Raw genomic sequence first — 19,324 nt, 5'->3', positions numbered from 1 at the left:
GAACAACGAGAGGCAAGGCAGATTTAAGATATGAATTTTTGGATTCCAGGAGTTGTTGAATTTCATATACATTGGAGAATTACTGATCGTTCATATCGGCCTGAACTGGCCTTGTAATCCAACCCTACTGATGTACCTGACGAAACCAGAACAGCCAGGATCCAGAAAGCAAGGTCGTTTTTTTATTAAAATACCCCAAGTAGGACCCAAGGCCAATCCCTTCTTCTTCATCGTCTGTGTGCTTCTCTTTGTGTATTGGTGGCCCACCGTGACTACTATAAAGCCTGAGGATTTGGCTGCGAAAACCACAAACCTCTTTTGCACCATGTTATTCTTCCCACCTCTCACCATTACTTTACTAGCCGTGGCTTCAGGCTTCCGTCTTTTCGATGGCCAAGTGATTGATAATTTCAACCATCCTGCCCGGGCCCGTCGTGACCGTATGACCTACCTTCCCACTTGTACTCTAGTATTCACTAACACCCAGTTGAAGAGACCAACTCTCTGACTGTTTTGCAGCCGGGTCCACCGGCTCCAATGAGACCGCAAAACCTTCGCAAATGTGCTCTGGAGCAATACACCATCCTGTCTTTGGGCGACTTGAACCAGATCCTCGGTTGTGACGAGATTCAGGGTGATATTGTGATCACCAACTTCGACGACGCCATGTTAAAGCTTGAGGAGTTGAGATTTGTCGACGGCCTGTTGGAGGTAAAAGACTCGCCTGCTCTTGTTCGTTTGGAAATGCCGATGTTGCAGCTGATCTCTGGTGAGTTCAAGTTGCAAGAGTTGACCTCCTTGTGCTTTCTTCAGGTACCCAGCTTGGCTGCCGTAAGAGAAATCCAGTGGAATGTTCTTCCTATTTTGAGCGCAGCAGACATAAACTGGGAGAGAATCCATAACTTGTCTAGTGTGCTTATCTCGGATACCTCTCTCAGCTACATCATAGGTATCAACTCCGGGGAGATGGAGCTGCTCAACATCAACAACAACCGGTTTTTGGAATCGGTCAGTTCCGATGTGGAGTCTGTTACAGACATGCTCCACATTGCAGCGAATGGCGACCACATTAACGTCGACTTGCCCCACCTTCACTCTACCAAAAACTTGAGTATCCACAATGTGGACCAACTCGAGCTCGGAGAGCTCCGCGAGTGCAAGGGACTGATGAGTTTGAATAAGAATCATTTGCATTCTGCAAACTTCCCCAAGTTGGGCAGGGTAGCGGGCACTTTGTCGTTGGTGGACAACAAGAAGTTATCCGAGGTGCTGTTTGACAAGCTAAAAGAGATCGATGGCGGTTTGGTGCTTGCAAACAACACTCAATTGACCAAGATTGACTTCTTTCCCGAACTCACCACGATCAGTGGAGCACTTGAGTTGGTCGGACCTATCAAAGAGGTCGAAGCACCCAACCTCAAGTTGATCAGAGGAAGTGCAAAGATAAAGTCGACCGATGAATCGTTTGATTGTTTGGCCTGGTCTAAGAGCGGCATCAGTTCTGTCATTCGTGGTGGCAAGAATGAATGCACTAATTCTCAGAACCAGAACTATGTCGCCAACACACCAACCGATCCAATGTCCATGGAAAGTCTGCTGGCCATGGTTGTGAATGAGTCGAGGGCACTGTCGGTGAGCTACTGCTGGATCGCCGTTATTTTGTTCGTCTGCATTATTAATATGTAGCTATTGATATAGTTTGTTTTCCAAAATGTAGTCCTTGATCTGGGGGATAAGTGGGAGCTCCTGGTGAGGGTCCTCAGCTATAGCCTTGCGAACCGCTGAAGAACTGACAGACCCTAGTGTTTCAACGTCTTCCTGCTTTTCGAAACTGAAGATATGAACGGCTTCGGACCACGCCTGAGGGATATGGGCGATCTTGCCGTGGCGGATTCTACGCACGTAGTCCACCTGGTTCTGGTACGAAATGACGTTGTCCTGCCTTGTCAAGCAGAACAAATCCGTCGTTCTCATGAATTCGTCAAGCAGGTCCAGCAACTTGTCCGGCAAGTAGTATTTGGGATCGAAGATCCTAAGCAATGTGTCGAAGCCTACGAGGAAAGTCAACTTGACGTCACTCTCAGGCAGCCGTTCCCGTATGTCATTCATTATCGACACCAGCTTATCCACAAACTTGGCGTGCAGCGTGAGGCCTATGCTGACATCCACTTTGAGGTTGTCGTGCAAATAGTCGGCCATGAGGTGCATCATATCAAGTCTGTGCTCGAATGAAGCCGGCTGAGGGTCCACCTTGTCCGCATTTTTGACCAGCAAAAGTAATAGAAGCAGCAATTGGTTTTTCTCAAGATGCGTATCCCCAAAACGATACAGCAATGCTTCACGGGCCAAGGCGTAGTGGGCCATGTGGGGTGGGTTGAACAGGGAGTCGAGGATACATACACGGGCTGTGTCTCGCAGTATCAACGGAGAGCGGGAGGTGGAATAAACAACAGCAAAGTCCTTGGCCAGCGCCACGAACTCTTCGAGCGCTCTAGCAAATCTGCGCATGCTACAAGGATAAAATTTGAAAGCAAATGGTGTAGTAGCTATATGAACTGATGTGTCGCGCCATAGCACCACTAGAGCTCCTCCTTAGGGATGTAGACATCGACTAACTCGACGTCAAAGGCTGGGGTTAGTATGGGGAACGTGACCAACTGTGGGGTGATAAAGAAACATTATACGTACTTAGGACGGCGTTGGGAGGAATTGGCCCGATTCCAGAACTGCCATAGCCCAACTCCGGAGGAATGGTCAAGGTGCGCTTTTCTCCAACACACATGTCTAAAAGACCCTGCTCCCAACCGGCAATGACTCTTCCAGCTCCGATCTCGAATCCAATTGGCAGTCTACCATAAGAAGCATCAAATACGGTTCCATCTTCTAAGGAACCTTTGTAGTGTACTTGAACATGGGAACCAGCCTTGGTCTTGTGAGGACAGTCAGTAGGAACATGGGTCACGTCTGGAGTTAGTGAGAATGGGGTGATAAATGATATTCAAATGACCTACCGATTTCAACCTTAACAGCCCACACTTGGGCGATCAAGAGAACAACCAATTGGAGGAAAAGCATGGTGGTATGGCGTGTGCCTAAACTCGCATTCAACCTGTCAATGCCATCTGGAGACTGTGCACTACAATGATATTTCAGAATAATCTATGATACAAGTATATACCCTGGGGCTGAAAACCCAGCGATCTCACTAATCAACTCCCAATCCCAAATTTCAACTAATAAAACAATGAAAAAGCAAATCACATATCTTCATCTCCGCGTCACCGTTACGGTGGAATAATCTAGTTGGTAAAAAGACGCCCTTCCTCCAAGTCGTCGATGGTAGACTCGATGATTTCGTCATCGTCGTCATCTTCAACCAACTCAATGGCGGCATATTTGATCATGTCCCAGCGCTTCCAAAAAGCAGATGCGTCTTGGTAGTCCTCAGACTCCAAGAGATCTTGCAAGAAGTACTTGGCTTTGATCAAGCGGTCCTTCAACGCTTGCAACTGGCACGAAGAAGGATCCTTAGAGGTTGACGAGGCACGACTTGTGCTATCGTTGGCCATAATACCAACGGGCTTGGCCATCATCGAGGGTTTCTTGGAGACTGGTTGAGCAATGCACTTTTTCTGTTCGTGCTCAAACTCGCTCTCGTAGTCAGTCAAGTCCGTGGTGTTGCCAAAATAGTCGTCCTCGTCGTCGGTAGCAACAGAGTTTGGTGTGTTGTAACCGTATGTTTCGTCCTCCACATAAGAGGCAGCATCACAATATCTAGCCCATGCTTCGTCAATGGCACCAACGAGGTAGTCGAAGCACCTAGAACGAGAGGACTTGTCACCTTGTGGCATGTGCTTCTTGGTACTAGGGCCAGACGAGTTGTTGTCAGAGATTGGCAAAAAGCTGGACGTGATAGAGTTCCGCTGGCCATGGCACAGCTGGATGTTTGTGCAGCTGCCCAAACTGTAGGAGGCGCGAGGCGAGCTCATCAACTTGCAGTCGAAGTTAGCATCGCCAGTGGCCTGGGGGACCCGCGTTCAGAAGCTTCCAACTCTAGGTCGTCATCGTCACTGTATTGTGAAACGGCTTTCGAAAGCTCGTTGTTGACAGAAAATGACATCCTAGAAGAAGCTCTTCTTTTAGCACGGGCCTGGTCGGCGCTGTAACATGACTGTTGGTCGTCAGAGTCCGCATCTGATTCAGATGAAGAGTAGCACGCCAGAGGGTTGTTGAGTTTACTGAAGCAAACCTTGTGAGGTTTTCTAGCAGTGTTCAAGTCAATCTTCGATAGACAAACCTTCTTTGAGGGGTGCATTGCAGAGACGAGCCAAAGTCGCAGGAGCGCTTAGCCGATTGGAACGCCTGAGAGCACAAGGCCATAGTCAGGATAATTAGACTGTGCGTGAGCGCTGGTATGCAGGCGGCACAAGTCTGGTGTGCGAACGTTTGGATGAGTTATGCCACTATGTGCGAAACTCAATAGTTAGTCTGAACCAGCCAATCAAGGAGTCAGACAATGCTTGCACACAGGTCAAGGAGACTTTTGAACAGGGTGGCAAAAACTGGTCACCAACACGGTTTCAAAGGCCTTGAAAGTAAAATATAAAAAACTTCAGCCAAAGGGGTGCCAATCAGGATACAGATGTAATCACTGGTTGGAAGTAGCTTTTGATATAAAAAAAATATCCCCTGGTAATAACCACAAGCACTAGAAGTCGACGCCTAAAGTTTTTGTCCCAGTGATGAAGTGGGAAAAATTTGTAGGTGAAGGGGTGACACTTAGTGCGCGAGAAACAAAAGTGTTGGAGAAAAAAAAAAAAAAAAAAAGCTGGTTGAATATGAATGGCGCGAAAAGAAAGCTTTAGAAAAACGTAGGGAATATTTGTCGCTATTTTAATGATGGCGGCGGGTCGCGGCCTAGGACGACATGCAGGTGGCTCCTGCGGCGATCCTACAAATGATTGGCCAGATCTCAAAATTTCTGGCGGGTAACCCCTCAAGTTCGCGCCCCATGTGCACACATATTGCGGCACATGCCGTCCGGTTTCATGCCGTCTATAGAAAAAAAGAAAAATGTCGTAGCAACTCTGGCTCTTGCACCACTATGCGCTGGCAATAAGCGTTCGCACCGCCTAGCCCCTATACTTAAGATACAAGTAACAGAGTGTCAAGAGCGTTTCTGAGGCTCTGCACTGCGAACTGCGACATTTCCATGCCTCTCTAAGCTTCTACACCTCTTCCATGCAGCGAGCTTGTCTCCTATCTCAGTAAGTCTCTAACCATGGTGGCACCCAATTTCACCAGCATTTCAAGAAATTTTCGCCCAATTTGGCACCATCGTATGACCGTGGTTTGCTTACTGATTGCTTTTTTTTTTTTTGCAAATAAAGAATTGAGATTGCCTTCAACAATCTATAGGCGTGGTGATGGACGTCATAACGGCCTCAACCGTCGTCAATATTATCGTAACGCTTTAGCCCTTAACGCTTGGCCTAGTATCTTTAGTTTGCTCCATTTGCATGCAGTCCATGCTCTAGATGCTAGTAGGAGAGGATCTTTTTTTGCACCCATTCTTGAAATCAAGCCAGTACATCACATGAGGTACCATTCTTGCTTACCCTCTCTGCTGCTGCCAGTCGGCTATCAAATGGCCTGGATCCGCTTTTCAGTAGAAAGCTACCTGAGCTGATCTGCAAACTGCTGGGCTATGTCGATAAAAGACGGCTGGCCTTGCTCTCCCGGGTTTAATTCGTCTCTATCGTCCCAATCACCTTGCCCGTCCTTCTTGCCAGAGAAGTATTGCGCATACCGTGGGTCTTTTGCGTAATCTGCTTGAGCGCTTCTTGACTTAAGCCAGTAATTAACAGCCATTCTCGTAAACGTATCTGTCCATGTAGCTTTTGGCGTATCTATGGGTGATTCATTAAATGGAGATTCGAGCTGGGCAACGGCCGTATCTTGCTCAATCGTCTGTGTGGACGCTTGGGGATCTTGGGCCTGTTGCCCGTATTGATATGCATTAAGAGTCTCTGTCTTTAGTCTCTTTTCCAATGATTCCATAAACCTGATTGTGAGCGTCAAAAGCCTGTTGAAATTCTTGTTGTTGAAAAATAGCACGTCGTTGTTTCTGAACTTGAGGTACATTAGCGTTGCCATTGGTATCATAAATTTGAGGCAAATGAACGACAAGCGGACAGAAATGATCATGAGTGTCTCGAACTTGTCTATAAGAAGCGAAGGAGCTCCAGGATGTGATTTTGACAATTCTTGGGAAAATTTCAGCAAGTCGTCTTGGTCCGAAAGGCCCAAGTCGATCCTCAATTGACGTAAAAGATTCACCTTTGTTTGATAATCAAGCGAGTCCAAGAAGTTCTCGATTGTTGCATCGTCTGCCCGGACTACAGCGTCCGTGGGCTCGTTGCTATCGGCTTCTGTTACCGCAGCTCTTGAAACAGGCCTGCTGTTAGCTCGGCTGGGCGGCTTGCTGGAAATGCTTCGAGGTATATGCGACTGGATCCATGTAGACGCCCTCCCCATCAAGGAGGTCATCTTCAAGCTGATCTCTTCTTTGTCTCTCGACATAGCCATCTCAACCATGAGCTGTTGCCACGAGGCCTCGTCCTCGTACATGTTTTGTTGTTGCAAAACGACATTGAGATTCTTGTTGATAAGGGTGTCAAATTTGGCGTTCTGCTCATCCAAGTATTTCTGCACCATGCTGTGACGGGTGGAGTCTGGGTCCTGGACGGTTTCTGTTTCGGTCAAGGCGTCACTCCGATCCTGGGATGGTAAAACTGGGTCCACAGGGTCTACCGGGTCGTTTAGTGAGAAATCATCATTCGGCATTGCAGGGGTAGACACGGAGCCCCTGTTTTGTAAAATTCGGTTGTGTATCTTTTGTTGTGGACTCATGGGGGTCCCAACATCAGAAGAGCTGGCCAAGGGTGACTCCAGCTTAGCTGATTCGTACGAGGAGGTATCCTCATAGATGGCATGCTGTACAAATTGGGGTAAATGGTCGGAGTAAGGAATGCAGTTGACTAGCGTTCCAATTACAGCACGAACGACCATGACTGAAGAAAACCAAGGAGTATGGGGAAATAAATATTGTTAACCTCCTCGGCCATCGATGGGATGCTCATGCTGCAGGTGCTACATGGAAATGGTGCACATGATAAAGCTGGGGCGCATCGGCCTAGCAATCTTAACTATGGCACCTCTGCTGTCTCTCTGCACAATAGTGTGCTAGCAAACTACTTGAAACTACCGTTTTTTCAACTTTTCTTCGATCATGTATCTGTATATTTTGCATTGGGTTGCGAATCGATTCTTGAAAGACAATCAGCTCAATAAGCTTGGCGTCGAGGACCCTTACTATGAGGACATCCCAGTGTCTACAAACGAAAAGACAGGGAAGACCAAATACAAAAAGGTGAAGAGGCAACCACCAAAGGGCCTTCTGCAAAACGATGTTAGTATATTGCAGACTGTCAGAAAAAAGGCTTACCGTTATGACATGTGGTTCAGCGTTCTCGGCTTCAAGTTGGGTTGGTCCAATGTTGTAGGCTTGGTGCCTATCTTCGGAGCCATTGTGGCCAACTACTGGTCATTGCTGATTTACTGGTACGCTCGTTCCTTGGACGACGGCTTGCCTTTGGATATCCAACTTTTGTTCTTCTTCAATATTGCCATCGACTTTGTCTTATCGTTCATCCCCATTGTTGGCCAGTTGATCGAAATTGGTTACAAAGCCAACCTGAGGAACTTTCTCTTGCTCGAAAAGCACTTGCAACGCGTTGGTGAAAAGAACTTGGGCTTGATCTCCGAGGCAGATGTCAGACCGGGCTTCATCAATGATAAAGTTCAGCCTTTTGTGGATGAGACCATCAAGCCTGGTGCCGTCAAGGCCAGTGAGTCTTTGAAACACCTCGTACAGCAGGGACTCGGCTCAGCGGGTTCATCATCTCCATCCTCGGCAGAGCCTACAATTCAAGGTTCCGAGGCCACCGCCACAGCGACAATGGATAGTTTCACCGAGGACGACGCCAAAAGCGTACGCAGCCTCAAGGCTAACAAGCGTGGCACGTCCAAGGATTTTGAATAGAAAATTATACAAAAATGGTCTCACTTCATTGTAAAATTGAAATAAATGGGTATTCAAGAAGGTATCACAAATGCACGATGAGATGCTTAGGGCGAAGGATCTGCATTAAACCGAGGACGTGATGCAAGGGCGCTCGTATTATTAACTCAAGTTTCAGATATGAATGGGACTTTATTAATGGGAGACTACTTTCCTTTAGCGTCTCGAAGCCTTCCTATCTAAATTGTAGGTAGCACTCTATACGAACTGCAGCGATCGATCACACCTTGACTTATCACGAATCTCTTGGACTATAACTTTTCTATCATCATACTGAACCTTCACCGTCATTTTGCTCGAGAATACATTCTTCAATCTGGATCCCTAATTCTTCGTTTCTTTCAGTTTATATATCGTTTTCAATATAAATCTCTCGATGTTGGTTCGTCATGCATCAAGCTACAAAGCCCGCTTTTCGCATCCGTTTTTCAATGTATGTGATGAATAACCAAATGGCTGCAAAATTATGATCACACTTGAAAAACAACGAATGAATGCCAATTTTCCGAAATTCCTACAAAACTCAATACTACATACTCCCAGTCATTAAAACTTGCCAAAATAACATTTCGACCGCAGAAACCCGAAATGCTTCATCATCACCGAGCCCTACTTGAGGCTGTGATAGCGCGAAACGGAAAACCAGATCATACTACAACTCACCAATGTCTGATCTACCCAAAGATGACGATATGACCATGGTTCCTTTGGTTGGACAGGATGAAACTACAGCATCTACGGAATTGGAAGCCCTCAATTCAAAAGGAGAAGAAACACAGACAAATGGCAGTGTTGGCATCCAGACAGATGACACCAAGGAACAAGAACCTCAACAGCCTCGCGAGGAAGACCTCAATCCCACTTTGGCTCAGTTCATGGCTGCTTGCCAAGCTGGTGATCTTGAAACAGTGAAGCAAAAAATCTCTTCCGGCGAGGTACAGGCTTCTGACACGTTTAGTGACGGTGTGACCGGTTTACACTGGGCTGCGATCAATAATCGATTGAGTTTGGTCAAATATCTCATGGAGAATGAATACTCTCAGGCTGATCCCAATGCTGTCGGTGGTAATTTGCGTGCCACGCCCTTCCATTGGGCTTGCAGAACAGGCTTGGTGTATGTGGTGGACTACTTTCTCACCCACACGGATGCTGACCCCACAATGAAGGATTCCCAAAACTACAATGCATTGCACTTGGCTGTCCACAGTTCCAACATTACCTTGTGTATATACATCTTGTTGAGTTGTGTCGCAACGGACGATCCGATGAAACGTATCTACATTGATGAGCCCGACTCCATCAAGTGTACAGCTTTGCATTGGGCCTCATATCAGGGTGATATTCTCACTGTGAACGCTCTTCTCAAATACGGAGCTGATGTCAACAAGGTCGATCAGAACCAGATGACCCCGTTACATTGGGCATTCATCAGAGGCTACAAATCTGTTCTTGCAGCACTCTTGGAAGCGGGTTCCGACATCTATCATAAAAACGACAAAAATAAAGACTCCTTCGGAGTCAGCCAAGACATGAACTGTGAGAACACCTGGTTGCAGGTCTTGCGTGAAGCTGACAGAGACCAAAAGAACAACTGGGCTCCACGTACGCATTTGCTCGAACCTAAGCCCGCAAAAGTGGTGACATTTCTCATACCCTACGTCTTGTTGCCTATCGTCTTGAGGCTTTGCAACTTCAGCAATGGTCTAGCCATACCAGAAATCTTCGTGTCTGGTCTTCTTTTCGGAGTTGGTACCTTACTCACCAAAATGTTCTTGATTCCAATGTACCTGCCGAAAGATACTAGCATATTAAAAAGTCCATATTTGGCGGGACTTTTCTCCGGAACGGCCTTCTGGTGCATAATAGTTTGGATTTTCGCCATTCTACCGGCTGTAATTTTCAAACGCTTTGTGGCGAGTGTGATGGTGGCAGCGTCAGCTTCTCTATTCTCATATACCTTCTTTAAGGCCATGTTCATCAATCCAGGTCAGATTCCCATCACCACTGACTCAGAATCTGTTCTCAAAGATGTCAAAGAGCTCATTTCCCTCGCAAGATTCGACACTGAGCACTTTTGCGTTAACACCTTCGCCCGCAGACCGTTGAGATCGAAATTTTCAAGATTCAGCAACAGGCTTATTGCTAGGTTTGATCACTTTTGTCCATGGGTTTACAACGACATCGGTGTTAGAAACCACAAACTATTCCTCACATTTACATACTCCCTCGCCGTGGCCATCGTCCTGTTTTTCATTCTGTCCATCAAATTCTTCGATGTCGCTGAGCACGGCCTGGGATACGACTCTGACATTGATGAAAAGTGCCACCTTCTTAGCGAGGACTTGTGCAAAGGATTCTACAACAACCACTTCATATTCAACCTCAACATTTGGTGCTTGTTCAACTTGGTCTGGCTTGGCTTTTTGTGCACAGTGCAAACGTTCCAGGTACTCAAGGGCTTGACGACATGGGAATTTAGCTCACTCAACAATAGAGTCAACAATCCCATGTACAACCATTCTACTGTTCCGAGCGACTTCGATGGCCCAAGACCACCGGTTGAATCTACCCTGACAGTGAGAAGAGGTCACAATCATGGACTTGGTGTCTGCTGCAAGCTCTTAGGCTTGGACCAGTTCGTGATGACAGTGAAACTTGCCGTAGCCTCTTTATTCCGAAAGACCCAGCTGGAAGTGCCTGGACCTCTCGAGAACTTGCATATTCCGACCGATTTTGGATGGCAGCAAAACTGGTTGGACTTCTGGTTCATCGGCGACGTGACCTGGAGAAACTTGTTTTACTTACCCATCGAGGGTGAAAACAACCTCAACGGCCAGATTGTGGACTACTACAAGTTGTATGAGTACCCAAATGCTGGAGCTGAGCACGTATAAAACAACTAGTAAATTGTTCATAGAATAACACGATCAAAACAGGACCTGTTTTGATCAACTACAATGCGCCGACATCACAACACGGAGTAGACTATAGTCACAAGCCATAGAGCAAAATGCTCAAGGCAAGTAACTTGTCAGACTGCCACTCGCACCCACCCAAAGCCACGTCTTCCGAAAAAGCGTGTGGCAAAGGGTCAAGATCATCGCTCCTTTCAGCACTAATGACTAGGTCGTAAGTGGCTGGTGAAAGGCAAACAAATTGTAGATGACCAGACCGCAAGGGATCGTGGACAAGCTAAATGTGTTCTCACTTTGAGGGCGCGAGGGTATCTTACTCATCAACCAAGTTGGATTCAGTGGCTCTTTAGAAGAGTCATTGTGGGACGTGACCTATAGAAATGATCCTATGAAGTACGTCGACAGAGAAAAAAAAAAAAATCTTGAAGGCGTGGGAAGAGCCTTCGCTTTATACCCTGGCATCGCGCATTCGTGCAGGAATACAGATCCATACCGGGTAACCTTGTAACGGTGCATAGTGAATAGGTTCTGTTTGTGAAGTCGACATATGAACACTAACAACTTGCTATAATAAACTATAAATGTTTCGCTTGGACAACAATGCTTTTGCATCTGTTCAATGTCCTGATCTCGCTAATTTCGGTGATTGTCGTGTTATAAATTGTATCTTCAATCATGATGTCAAGAGAAGGCGATCATCAGATGAGGCCGTGGTTGCGTCCAAAAGAGTGAAGACCGATACACCCAGTCCAGACTTCAAAGCAGTCAAGGATACGACGTTTATCATCACCAAAGCCTTGACCACGGGAGTCAGTCTTCCGAGAGGGCAACGCTTTGAATATGCAAAACAGATTGCTGAACACATAAGAAAGAACAAGCTAAGCGAAACACCCAATCGCTCCGCTGTTGATAAAGAGCATATATTCGCTGTGGAAAGCAAGAATCTACAGGAGTACCAAAAGAACGTTGAGGATTATTTGGGAAACAAGAAAGAGAATAAAGTTGAACCTAAGTTCATTATGCCGAGGGAGGTGAACCCTTCCCCGGACATGTTGCCGCAAAGGAAAAAGTTCATCGAGCATATCGTGGCTGCCATTAAGCGGAATCAACCGGATAATAAGACGCCGATACTTGATGGCATAGATGAGGAGTTCAAAATCGCATGTCAATGTCCAGGCAAAGCCTCTTACGCTCATTCTATCAAACGGAGGATCTATGAAATCAACCACCCTGAGAAGCTAAAGCTGAAAGGCCAGAAAAAGTACAGCAACAAAGAGCTTTTAGGCGAGTTGAGGCGTAATATCATTGATCGTGAGAAACTCATAAAATACGGCTTCATCATGGATTTCCCGGAGAAGATAGCCGACTTCAAGCAAGAACGTGTGTGCAGACGATGCAAAGCTGAATTCAAGCTTGAGGATGCTCTAAAAGAAGTGGACTGCCGTTACCACGCTGGAAAACCCTTGAAGAATGATCAGAGTGAGAGAATCTATCTGTGTTGCCAGGGAGTCTTGGGAGCTAATGACACAGAGCCATGTGCACAGTGGAATCGTCACGTCTTTCATTGGGATGGACCGGAAGAATTACACAAGGCCCAACCGTTTGTGCGTACAGAAGATATTTGGGGAACAAAGAAGGGAAGCTTGGAAGCAGTCGGAATTGACTGCGAAATGGGCTACACCGATTACGGTTTTGAACTTCTTCGTATCACAGCCATCGACTTCTTCACGGGAGAGGAAGCTTTCGACATTCTTGTCAAGCCCAAGGGAACAGTCATTGATTTGAACACACGCTGGTCCGGTGTTGCGGAAATCAAACCCGAGGCTGTAACCTTTGAAGACTCAATTGCATTGTTGGGCGAAATCATCGACTCCAATACTATTCTTGTCGGTCATGGCCTCGAGAATGACATGAACGCCATGAGACTCATTCACGACAAGATCGTTGACACTGCCGTGCTCTATCCTCGCAACAAGACGTCGCCCACATTCCGTTTTGCACTCAAACAGTTGGCCTTCAGGTACTTAGGTCGCAATATTCAAATAGGGCAACACGACAGTGGTGAGGATTCTATTGCCGCCATCGATGTCACGAAATACTTCCTTCAGCAAGACATGGAAAGACGGGCAAAGGAGAGTCAACATATTGACCAAGCCCCATCGTCTGGAGGTGCTGTTTTTCGGAACAGACAAAAAGAAACTTCTGAGGTTCCATCCAAAAGATCGATTGAGCAAGAAGCAAACTAATGAATAATAGCAATTTGTGCAATGCATAGGTTATAATAGAGCAGGACTCATTTCGCAGCCAACACCTTTGGGGCACGCGTGCATGTAAAGCGCAGCTATCTCCACATATGCACAAAGGAACATGCAATAATGCACATCTCCTGCGCAATGCTAAAGGGGTTGCAACCGTAAGCTTGTCAACTATAAATATCAGGTGATCTCCACTTTCTCTCTAAGAACAACTTCGTTAAGATATGGTGAAGGCTGTTATTTTGGTTGGTGGGGAGACCACCGGCACCCGCTTCAGACCCTTGACAATGGACTACATTAAGTGTCTTTTCCCGATCGCTGGTAAGCCCATCATTAGCCACATCCTCGATAAACTCGTGAATGACTTAGGCAATGAATTGGAAGAGGTGTTCCTCATCAGCTTTTTTAAAGATCCATCCAAGTTCGATTCTTATCTCAAGGCGAGCAAATCTGAGTTCCCAGGCGTGAAGATCACCTTATTGACAGAACCAACACCTATGGGAACTGGTGGTGGTATCTTCTTCTTCAAAGATCAAATTCTCGGTGGAAACTCAGAATCATCAATCCTATTCATCCATGGAGACATTGTCTGCGATTATCCCTTCAAAGAGATGTTGGAGTTCCAGCAGAAGAGTTCATCTAAAATCTCCATCATGGGTGTAGACCCGCTTGTCTTGCTTAAAGACCAAGTTTTCCTGGGATTGGACAAGGAACAAGTTCTTCGCAAGTACGGTACTGTCTTCTCGAACAGAAAATCCCATGACGTGGTTCACTACATCGAGAAGCCTGAATCTGACAGTTTTGCCAAGTTCAGTGACACCAACTATCAGACTCACATCAACGGTGGAATTTACGTCTTTGGGGCTTCAGTATTTAAGCAATTGGAGGAAGCCAAAGCAAGAAAAGTGGGTTCCCTGGACTTCAAGGCCGCTGGAAACGACTTGGATGACCCTTACAACCCCGACATCTTGTCATTAGAATTGGATGTCTTCAAAAGCTTACCAGGAACCGAGGGAAGTAACTTCAGAGCTTTTGGTATCGAGAAGCTGTGGTATCAACTATCCACTCCACATATTGCTCTCGCCGCAAACGAGTTCTTCCTCAAACAAAGCCCAGGCAAACCCTCTGCTTGTTTGACCCCACCCATCAAGGTGTTGAGTAAGTTGGGCTGCAAGGAGTGCAAACTTGGACCCAATGTTACCATTGGCGCAAATGTCACTTTGGGAGAGGGTGTTCGACTCAAAAACTGCATTATTTGCGACGATGTGACCATTGGGGCACATACTATCGTGAGCAATGCCATCATATCACTGGGAGTGAAAATTGGCAAGTGGTGCCGTGTCGAAGGTACCTTGAACGCACCCATCAGCCAAGCCAGTGTCGAGAACTCTTCTACATTCTTGAGCAATTTGGTTGTATTGTGTAAGGATACTCTAGTGAGCAACCAGGTGTTCGTCTACAACTCTGTTGTGCTTCCTCACAAGGAATTGAAGTCGGACACCAAGTACGAGATAGTGATGTGATTAAAAAGGCGGGCTTCTGAGCTTTAACAGAGTTGCAATTGCATTCTTCATACTACAGTGCTCTGTGCGACCTGTCGTGCAAACAAAAGAGCCGTTGACCGGCAATTCAATCTCCACCAGTGTTGTATAGTCATTCTCAAGATGCGAAGCGAATTGGGAAAATGAACATTCTGGTGTAACACTGACATGTAGCTTAAGAGCAGCTTTGATGACTGTCTGTTTGAGAACAACTTGCGTCAACTCGTAGTGATCACCGTGGCACTCAAGTTCATAATTAAGATCGGTGAAGTTGGAAAATGTAAGCCCTGGCAGGACTTCCAGTAGAAAGCTCCTCAATCTTTGTCTTAACTCTTCATCAACTTCGTTATCATCGTATAAAGATGCCTGAAAATAAGACAATGGCAGGATCACAGTTTGGTAGTAGTCGTCTCGGTTAAGTCTACATTCAGAAGCAGGCACGGAGGTCTGTGCAACCTGGGCTGACTCTAACACATATCTGAAAACGGCATTATTTGAACAGGTTTCTGTAAGAGCTAGAGCTTGTGCCTTGGAGAGATTGGTACCGGAGCCGATCTCTTTGTACTTGGTAAGAAGGAGAGAAGAGATCAAGGACGGCGAGTGGGTTCTGGAGGAGATTTTGAACAATGTTCGGAAAGCTGGCGCAGCTGCCGCAAAAGAAAGCAAAAATTTGAAGAACAACATGAAAAGTGGAAGAGGTCCTCTAGATAAATGGGTGCAAAAAGTTTGTGTGGGATAAGCACAAAAAAGCCGGCTGCGAAAAGTAGTCGCGAGGCGCGAAGCAAAATAAATAGTATGCGACGCGAAGCGCATAGTCCTTGATCTTAAGACGCCAAAATACCGTGAGTCTCTTCACTAGAACCACATAATCTTCTTTGTCAAATGACCACAACTCCGGTTAAAAAGCCGATGAAGAAGCCCGGCTCGGGCTCGGGTCTCTGAAAATGAAGCAGCTGTCATTGATGGCTTTCTTCAAACCAGCACCTTCAAAGACGCCCTCTAGTCCTCTTAAGTCCAAGGGGAATGAGGTTGAAAGTGATAAAGACGTTGACTCGAGCATGATGGAGGACACTACAACTGACACGCCGTTGACGCTGGAAACGAACCATGTCCCTGCCAAAGAGCCTAACCTTCGGTCATCCCCAGTTAGAGAGTCAAAGCCAAAGGAGGAGACTCAGCCCAAGAAGGAAGTGTCCAAGCCTAAGCAAGAGTCGAGCTCTAGCCCAAATAATGGCTCTCGCAGAAACAAGAGCGTCAGCTACGCGGAATCCGACTCAGAGGACGAAGATGTGCCCAGCAGAAGGAAGAGAAGAAGAGTGGTGGAGAGCGACGATGAAGATGACTTCAAGCCTACCGAGGATGCTGACGACGATGACGACGAGCACATGAGTGACTTTGTGGTGAATGAGGACGAGAGCGACGTCGCCCTGATGGATGAAGATGACGATGACGAGGACTCATACGCATCGACAAAACCAGTCAAGAAGAGGAAGAGCCCCAAGTCCTCGACCCAGTCGCCTCCGGCGAAGGCCGTGAACCTCGCTAGCTCCAATTTGGGCAGCAAGTTCACAGCGTCCTCGAGTTACACAGCCCTGGCGGCTGCAAAGCCAGCGGCCAAACCTAAACCTCAGACGAAGTCATTCGCCAAAGAGAATGAGGAGAGGTACCAATGGCTTGTGAACATAAAGGATGCCGAGAAGAGAACCGTGGACGATCCAGACTACGACTCCCGTACGCTTTACATTCCTTCATCAGCGTGGACCAAGTTCACTGCATTCGAGAAGCAGTATTGGGAGATCAAGAGCAAAATGTGGGACACAGTTGTCTTTTTCAAGAAGGGAAAATTTTACGAATTGTACGAAAATGACGCAGTCATTGCCAATACCCAGTTTGATTTGAAAATCGCCGGCGGTGGAAGAGCAAACATGAAGTTGGCTGGTATCCCAGAAATGTCCTTCGAGTACTGGGCTAAGGAGTTTATAAGCAATGGCTACAAAGTCGCAAAAGTTGACCAAAAAGAATCGCTCTTAGCTAAGGAAATGAGGGTGGTGGCACAAAAGAGGAAAAGATCATCAAGCGTGAACTCACGGGTATCTTGACCGGTGGTACACTCACTGATCTTGATATGATCAGTGACGACATGGCTACTTATTGTTTATCTATCCGGGAATCCACTAATGAGGAAGGCGAGAAGGTATTTGGTGCATGCTTTGTCGATACTGCAACCTCTGAAGTCAATTTCATTGAGTTGGTTGACGACGAGGAGTGTTCTAGATTGGATACCTTGATTACTCAAATCAAACCAAAAGAGATCTTGTGCGAGAAGAACAACTTGTGTTCAACTGCTGTCAAGATCATCAAGTTCAATGCCCATAACTCGCATCAGATCTGGAATCACCTCAACCCATTTTCTGAATTTTTGGACTACGATGCTACTTTGGAGGCATTGGTCAAGGGGAAATACTACGAGGCCAAAGACCTTGATGACTTCTCTAATTACCCTCAGGTGCTTTTGGATTTCAAGGATAAACACCATGTGGCCTTCCATGCGTTTGGTGGCTTGTTGCATTACCTTAAGTTGTTGAAGCTCGATGAGAGCATCATGTCCTTGGGAAACATCAAGCAATATGAGATTTCTAAGAGAGGCTCGAACCATTTGCTCCTAGACGGAATCACACTCAACAACCTTGAAATGCTCAATAATTCATTTGATGGTGGAGACAAGGGAACACTCTTCAAACTCCTTAACAAGGCAATTACGCCCTTTGGTAGGAGAATGTTGAAAAAGTGGATTCTTCACCCGCTCATGAACGTTGACGAGATCAACGCAAGGTACGATGCCATTGATTTCTTTATCAACAATGAACCTGAACTTCGTGTTGAATTAGAAAGCACATTCGGCGCCCTTCCAGATTTGGAAAGGCTCATTGCAAGAGTTCATGCAAAGACATTAAGATTCAAGGACTTCCTCAAGGTTATTGAGGGTTTCGAGTCGATCTCGAAGATCTTCAAGAATGTTAAGAAGTTTGACATTGAACAGTCTGGTGCGTTGAAGAAGTTCATAAACCGCTTCCCCGATGAACTCCATGAACTTATCGGTTCATGGGAAGAGGCCTTCGATAGACAGGAGGCTATGGCGAATGTGGTCGTGCCTGCTAAGGGCGTCGACGAAGAATTCGATTCGTCTACTGCAATTATGGAGGACCTTGAAAAGCAACTCAACAACTATCTTAAAGGGTACAAGAAAGAATACAAGTCCCATGAGATCTGTTTTAGAGACTCAGGAAAGGAGATCTTCCTTATTGAAATGCCAATCAAAATCAAGTCGATTCCAAAGGACTGGCAACAGATGGGCGCAACATCGAAGGTCAAGAGATACTGGTCTCCGGAGGTGAAGGCCACGGCAAGAAGTCTCATGGAACAAAGAGAAACTCACAAGACAGTTTGCGACAACTTGATTCTGAGAATGTACCAAAGATTCGACAAACACTACGATTTGTGGATGTCTGCAATCAAAATCGCCAGCAACATTGACTGCTTGCTTGCTTTGACAAAGACCTCCGAGACAATCAGCTTCCCATCTTGTCGTCCAACATTTATATCAGACTCGGATTCCAAGATCGAATTTGATGAGCTTCGACACCCATGTTTCTTAGGTACCAGTGACTTCATTCCAAATGATGTTCACCTTGGAGGATCCGAAGCCAGTTTCAACTTGTTGACTGGTGCTAATGCTGCTGGTAAGTCGACACTTATGAGAACTACTGCCTTGGCTGTTGTCATGAGTCAGATAGGTTGTTACTTGCCGGCTTCGAAAGCTACATTGACACCTGTTGACAAGATTATGACGCGTTTGGGTGCCAACGACAACATCATGCAAGGCAAGTCCACTTTCTTCGTCGAGTTGTCCGAAACAAAGAAGATCTTAAGCAATGCCACTTCCAACTCGCTCGTTATCCTCGATGAATTGGGAAGAGGCGGATCTTCAAGTGATGGTTACGCCATAGCCGAATCTGTATTGCATCATCTTGCCACACACGCGCAACCCCTCGGGTTCTTTGCTACTCACTACGGAAGCATGGGTCTCTCATTTGTCAACCATCCTCGCATCAAGGCCATGAGAATGGGCATCGTGGTGGACCAAAACTCGAGAAACATTACATTCTTGTACAAGCTAGAAGAAGGAACTGCATCAGGCTCTTTCGGCATGAATGTTGCTGCCATGTGTGGCATCCAGAGTGAGATTGTTGATAAGGCTGAAGTGGCTGCAAAAGAGTACGAGCAGACCTCAAAACTCCTGGATGAGCACCAAAAGCAGCACATCAGCAAGATGAGCATCGGCCTTCAAAGTGACTTTTCTTGGGCTTACCAGCACTACGGCGATCTTGAAGAAAGTGTTTTACGATATGGCGAAACCGAAAAGGCCAATGCTCTCGAGTGTGTCTTCCGCATGATCGAGACGCTCTAGGT

The 19,324-nt window shown here is 46.4% G+C and overlaps 9 protein-coding genes across 9 annotated transcripts; 5 read left to right on the top strand and 4 right to left on the bottom strand. All coding sequences in view use genetic code 12, as the record gives it.

Annotated features, from left to right (window-relative positions):
* Positions 1–325: 325 nt before the first annotated feature.
* On the top strand, positions 326–1,636 carry CXQ87_002965 (uncharacterized protein; the record flags this gene model as incomplete). Its single annotated transcript, XM_025481452.1, has 3 exons — positions 326–440; positions 488–1,591; positions 1,623–1,636. The coding sequence occupies 3 exons, from the start codon at positions 326–328 to the stop codon at positions 1,634–1,636; spliced, it is 1,233 nt and encodes a 410-aa protein (XP_025336070.1).
* Positions 1,637–1,686: 50 nt separating this feature from the next.
* Positions 1,687–2,508, bottom strand: CXQ87_002964 (nicotinamide-nucleotide adenylyltransferase; the record flags this gene model as incomplete). Its single annotated transcript, XM_025481451.1, has 1 exon — positions 1,687–2,508. The coding sequence occupies one exon, from the start codon at positions 2,506–2,508 to the stop codon at positions 1,687–1,689; it is 822 nt and encodes a 273-aa protein (XP_025336069.1).
* Positions 2,509–2,579: 71 nt separating this feature from the next.
* Positions 2,580–3,075, bottom strand: CXQ87_002963 (peptidylprolyl isomerase family protein; the record flags this gene model as incomplete). The annotated part of the gene is made up of 3 exons (XM_025481450.1): positions 2,580–2,629; positions 2,689–2,964; positions 3,012–3,075. The coding sequence occupies 3 exons, from the start codon at positions 3,073–3,075 to the stop codon at positions 2,580–2,582; spliced, it is 390 nt and encodes a 129-aa protein (XP_025336068.1).
* A 224-nt stretch (positions 3,076–3,299) lies between these two features.
* CXQ87_002962 (uncharacterized protein) lies at positions 3,300–4,315 on the bottom strand (the record flags this gene model as incomplete). The annotated part of the gene is made up of 2 exons (XM_025481449.1): positions 3,300–3,963; positions 4,032–4,315. 2 exons carry the CDS (start codon positions 4,313–4,315, stop codon positions 3,300–3,302), a joined length of 948 nt encoding a protein of 315 aa, XP_025336067.1.
* Positions 4,316–5,676: 1,361 nt separating this feature from the next.
* Positions 5,677–7,071, bottom strand: CXQ87_002961 (uncharacterized protein; the record flags this gene model as incomplete). The annotated part of the gene is made up of 1 exon (XM_025481448.1): positions 5,677–7,071. The coding sequence occupies one exon, from the start codon at positions 7,069–7,071 to the stop codon at positions 5,677–5,679; it is 1,395 nt and encodes a 464-aa protein (XP_025336066.1).
* Positions 7,072–7,291: 220 nt separating this feature from the next.
* On the top strand, positions 7,292–8,104 carry CXQ87_002960 (DUF4112 domain-containing protein; the record flags this gene model as incomplete). Its single annotated transcript, XM_025481447.1, has 1 exon — positions 7,292–8,104. One exon carries the CDS (start codon positions 7,292–7,294, stop codon positions 8,102–8,104), a length of 813 nt encoding a protein of 270 aa, XP_025336065.1.
* Positions 8,105–8,808: 704 nt separating this feature from the next.
* Positions 8,809–11,037, top strand: AKR1 (palmitoyltransferase; the record flags this gene model as incomplete). Its single annotated transcript, XM_025481446.1, has 1 exon — positions 8,809–11,037. The coding sequence occupies one exon, from the start codon at positions 8,809–8,811 to the stop codon at positions 11,035–11,037; it is 2,229 nt and encodes a 742-aa protein (XP_025336064.1).
* Positions 11,038–11,639: 602 nt separating this feature from the next.
* Positions 11,640–13,304, top strand: REX3 (RNA exonuclease; the record flags this gene model as incomplete). The annotated part of the gene is made up of 1 exon (XM_025481445.1): positions 11,640–13,304. The coding sequence occupies one exon, from the start codon at positions 11,640–11,642 to the stop codon at positions 13,302–13,304; it is 1,665 nt and encodes a 554-aa protein (XP_025336063.1).
* Positions 13,305–13,537: 233 nt separating this feature from the next.
* Positions 13,538–19,322, top strand: MSH6 (mismatch repair ATPase; the record flags this gene model as incomplete). The annotated part of the gene is made up of 4 exons (XM_025481444.1): positions 13,538–14,827; positions 15,300–15,552; positions 15,761–16,851; positions 16,899–19,322. 4 exons carry the CDS (start codon positions 13,538–13,540, stop codon positions 19,320–19,322), a joined length of 5,058 nt encoding a protein of 1,685 aa, XP_025336062.1.
* Between the last annotated feature and the right edge of the window lie 2 nt (positions 19,323–19,324).

The sequence above is a fragment of the Candidozyma duobushaemuli genome (assembly GCF_002926085.2).
Source record: "Candidozyma duobushaemuli strain B09383 chromosome Unknown C_B09383, whole genome shotgun sequence".
Classification (NCBI taxonomy): Eukaryota; Fungi; Ascomycota; class Pichiomycetes; order Serinales; family Metschnikowiaceae; genus Candidozyma; species Candidozyma duobushaemuli.
This window is presented reverse-complemented; position numbering and strand designations above follow the sequence as displayed.